This window comes from Diaphorina citri, unplaced genomic scaffold (assembly GCF_000475195.1).
Source record: "Diaphorina citri unplaced genomic scaffold, Diaci psyllid genome assembly version 1.1 scaffold3855, whole genome shotgun sequence".
NCBI lineage: Eukaryota > Metazoa > Arthropoda > Insecta > Hemiptera > Psyllidae > Diaphorina > Diaphorina citri.
In genome coordinates this window covers 2,365-6,934 of record NW_007381255.1, presented here as the reverse complement: position 1 = coordinate 6,934, position 4,570 = coordinate 2,365, and the positions used below count along the sequence as shown (strand labels likewise).

At 39.7% G+C, this 4,570-nt stretch overlaps 1 protein-coding gene across 2 annotated transcripts; it reads right to left on the bottom strand.

Annotated features, from left to right (window-relative positions):
- Window positions 1-1,243: 1,243 nt before the first annotated feature.
- LOC103520623 lies at window positions 1,244-3,813 on the bottom strand. 2 transcript variants are annotated; one of them, XM_008485724.3, is made up of 4 exons: window positions 3,633-3,813; window positions 3,327-3,362; window positions 2,345-2,475; window positions 1,244-1,903 (listed from the first exon to the last, which is right to left on the bottom strand). In XM_008485724.3, the coding sequence occupies exons 1-4, from the start codon at window positions 3,670-3,672 to the stop codon at window positions 1,640-1,642; spliced, it is 471 nt and encodes a 156-aa protein (XP_008483946.1). In that variant the 5' UTR covers window positions 3,673-3,813; the 3' UTR covers window positions 1,244-1,639. The 2 variants fall into 2 exon arrangements, with proteins under 2 accessions (XP_008483946.1, XP_008483947.1); XM_008485725.3 differs by lacking the exon at window positions 3,327-3,362 and adding an exon at window positions 3,138-3,173 and having other exon boundaries at window positions 3,633-3,810.
- Between the last annotated feature and the right edge of the window lie 757 nt (window positions 3,814-4,570).

Genomic DNA, 4,570 nt, shown 5'->3' with positions numbered 1-4,570 from the left:
TGTTCTAAGCTGACAATATAAATGGAGCCCTGATTATATCTCTTCTTTCAATTTCAGACCAAAGCATACAGGAACCTGCCTCGGTGGCGTAGTGGTCAAGACGCTCGCCTGGTAATCAGGAGGGCGTGGGTTCGATCCCAGCCGAGGTATGGAACTTTATCCTCATTTAGTTGAGAATTTGACCACGTAATAATGGAACTCTAAGGGTTAGGTGGTAGAGAACGCCTAAGGCGTTAACCTCGCCTAGTGGTTGCCTTCCACTCAAGAGTCTATTATTATTTCCCTCCTAGGTAGGTGCCTAGGCAGTCTACATTGGTCATTCCCGTCGTGCCAGAATGTTGGCACCGCACCCTTGTGCCAGAGATTCATCAGGTTTATAAGTGTGAAGCTAAGCAGTTATTGATTCAGCATGCCTGATAACTACCGGCACATAAGGAACGTGATATAACTGGTAGCACGCGTCCTAAGGCGTTAACCTCGCCTAGTGGTTGCCTTCCACTCAAGAGTCTATTATTATTATTATTATTATTATTATTATTACAGGAGCAAGATTATTATTCTGATGTTTTTCACGTAACTCGTCAGATCAGCTATGAGAAGAGGTAGGCGGTTCCTAATCCCAGGGATGATCTGACGATTCACGCCACTTTATCAACTCAGATTCTCAGATTTACGCCTCTCCAGAGTCTCATCTTCTCATACTTCTACCTTCTATTATACTAGAGCAGTGGTTCTCAAACTTTTTTGCATGGCGCCCCCTTTGGGCATATTCTCATTTTTTCACGCCCCTCCTACCTTACCCAACCCCTCGGTATATTATTTTTACCTATGGGTTTTATGGAATAACAAAACGAGAATTAGAAACTTTGAGATTTTTTTATATTCAAGTAAGTAGGCTACCTATTTATAGGTTTTATGAAATAACAAAACGAACCAACCTCAGTGGCTGAAGCAGTTAGCGCTCAGATCAGCTATGAGGAGAGGTAGGCGGTTCCTAATCCCAGGGATGATCTGACGATTCACGCCACATTATCAACTCAGATTCTCAGATTTACGCCTCTCCAGAGTCTCTCATCTTCTCATACTACCTTCTATTATACTAGAGTATAGCGAAGTTAGCGAGGCTATACTACGAGTAGTAATGAAAAAGTATTGTTTCTAATGTCAACTTAGGTACTGTTTTCTGAGAAATTATTTCTGTAACTATAAATTTTCTAATAAATAAATAAATAAAAACAAGGACTTCACAGGCCAATTCTTTATTTGATAAATGATAATAACAGATAGACAAAGGTGATTTTTCCAAGTTAAAATCTGGCTTCTAAGAAATTTCACAGTTTTGGGAATCAGTTCTATGTATATGTATACCTACACAATTTTCATTGTTTTCAATATTGGAAGAAACAAAATAGGTAGGTGTTTATTTTTTTATTACCTCTTAAATACTGTTATAATTTTTAGTACATACAGCAAAAACAAGACCTAAATCATGAAAACCAATGTGCTGCAACCCATTACTTCTCTTCTCGTCATCCATGTATTCAATTCATGTCAATAAAGTTATGTTTCAAAATCAGAAATCTTAAAAAAACGAATGTGCCGCAACCTATCACTCCTTTTCCCTCCATCCTTTGCGCGTCTACGCAGTGGCGTCAAAATCCTTCAGCCCATTCCCGCACTCAATCTGCGTATCGTCTCCTAGTGTCCCCTGCGGCGCGTACATGATGAATATCCAGTTGCTGCCCTTGTTCAGATCAATCGTAGAGATGTCAGCCGATGAATTGGTGATCGCGCAACCTTCGGTGATTCCCGTTACGAAACCCAGGAATCGGCTTTTGGATTGCATGCAGGTGCCTTGCTGGAAGTGCAACGCTTTGGCGATCAAATTGCAGGTCTGCTCGGCCTGTGAAAAGAGAGGGTTCGGATGGAAGAGAATGTCTCAGACATAAATACCGCCCGTTAGATGGCACAATTTGTAAGTACATAGATTTTTTTCGATGTTTGATCTAGCGTGCCACAGGGTGCGCGAACGTCAAGGGTTCGTAGGACCGCCCGGCCTGTAGTGGGAACTGTAACAACGGAGGTATTATCGTCCCACAATCGAGAATAATAATAATAAAATAAGATTTATTGATTACTTTCTTTTTTACAGCAATCTTTTCATATTCCACTAAGTACATCTTTTCATGTTCCTGAAAGACCTTGGAAGTTATACAGTGAAATTAAGCCCCTCTATGAGCGTCTTTAAATGTAAAATTTCTAAGACCTTATTTAGACTGCGGGGATAAAGGGACTTTTCAGCCCTGTCCCAGCAGGATAAACAATTCTGTTCTATTCTACTTACCACTGCCAAATAGTCTGGTTTGGCGCCGGCGCTTTGGTCCACATTGATATTTCGACAGAATGTGCTTGGAAAATTTTTAGTGTCCAACGTGCATAGAGTGTTCTTCTGACTGTCCGATAGGAAGATTCGTCCTGGAAACATGTATACGTATAAGTAGTGCTTTCTTTAGACTGTCAGCTTGGAACAAGTTGTTCCATTATACCAACAGTTTAATAGAGCACCTCTTTATTGATATCATTTTGTGTACATATTACAACAAAAAGTGGAAGTGTGTACATATTACAAATTACATGTGGAAGTATTTTGTCAGCTCCCATGGCGTAGTGGTCACCGCGCTCGCCTTGCACGCGGTAGACCTGGGTTCGATTCCCGGCGGACTTGGAAAATTTTTAGTGTCCAACGTGCATAGAGTGTTCTTCTGACTTGACTGGCTATTGCGGGGCCCACTCAGCCTCGTGAGGAAAATGAGTAGCTATGACATATAAATGCGCATAGCGACCGATGCCAGATACGTCTAGTGAAAACCTTTAAAAGATCTGTTATAAATATGTTAGGTGCTGAAGTGTGCTTCCTCGAATGAGAAGATTTAGAAGGAGCCACAGCCTTTTTTTTCAAGGGGTTTGATAGAACGATAGAATGAACTGTAACTGCTAAAGTTTTATCGTGCCAAAATCCAAGAGAGAATGAAGACAGGTACAATGCTGCAGTGAGCACCAAAGTTGTGACATAATAACACAAAGAAACTGCATTTACACTTTTACAAAAATGTAGTGGTAATCAATCAAGAACTTACCTGTGGCTGAGCCAGCATCCAGCGAAACAAAGAGCTCTGGAAAAAGAAGAAAAATCAAATTTAAAGCAGGACTCATACGCATTTCGCAATGTTGTTTTCGGCCTAAAATGCAAAGTTGTGACATAATAACACAAAGAAACTGCATTTACACTTTTACAAAAATGTAGTGGTAATCAATGAAGAACTTACCTGTGGCTGTGCCAGCATCCAGCGAAACAAAGAGCTCTAGAAAAAGAAGAAAACAAATCAAATTTAACCTCTTCTCGCACGATTTTTTTCTTATAGATTTTTGGAATCAGCTTGACGAGAGCTTTCCAAAAACACCTACTTCGACCCCCTCGGATGACATTTTTTTTACTAGCATCATATGGCGCCGGCGTGCATGATAGGATAACTTCTCAAACAACAAAAAATTTTTAAAAAAAAAAAAAAAAAAAAAAAAAAAATCTACAATAAATATTGTGAGATGAAAAAAATTACTAAGATGAAACTTACGGAAAAAGGTCGCTACAGCGGGGATCCAAATAAGATACATTTCGTCGAGTAACTACCAAGATTCTGCTCCGTTGACAAAAAAGGAGGTTTTTGGCGGAAAACCGACTGAGATGTAAGTGTGAAAACCAAATGACGATCGATGGACGTTAACCGAAGTCTGGTGTTGATTCAAAGAGGTTGTATACGTTCGATGACGGGGAAATTTTCATATTTTTTCCGCCCAACTTCCTCAGATGCCGCAAAAAGGAGTTGTCGCTATGAAATTGTGCCCAGTTGGTAGAGAACCTGCCTTGAGCTAGGTCGATTTCTGTCCTGGGCGAACAAGGTTTGTTCTCGGAACGGCTGGCTTCTCCTATCCTGTCCTCCTTCTTTCTTATCTCTAAGGCCAGCCATTCAATATCAGGTAGACCTGATGAGCACACACACTATCAGGTAGACCTGACAGGCGGACCTGATCAGGTGTACCTGATAGTGAGTGGCTAGCCTTAGATTCCGGAACAATAAGACCTCGGATGTTCCAGATTCCTCTGTCAAACATTTCATAAAAATAAAAATAAAATATTGAGAGTTATTCAATTGTTTATTTAGGTATTATAAATCTCATTAGACATTTATTTACAACAATGACTTGGGAAATTACAGATAAATAAATAATTACAAATTACAAAGGACGTTTCTTCAAATTTTCTTTAGATTAACATTATCTCTTTAAATTATGAGTGAGCAAAGTGCTGTATGTTTACCGCGCACCATCGTCATTCCAACAGCACAGCATTCACTTCCCCAATATTTACACAGCTTGCAGACACCTCACATTTTTTTTTCTAATTTATGGAGAATCAATTGATAATTTGTAATGTATGGAAAACCTATGGATAATTTTATTACCATCGTCATTCCAACAGCACAGCATTCACTTCCCCAATATTTACACAGCT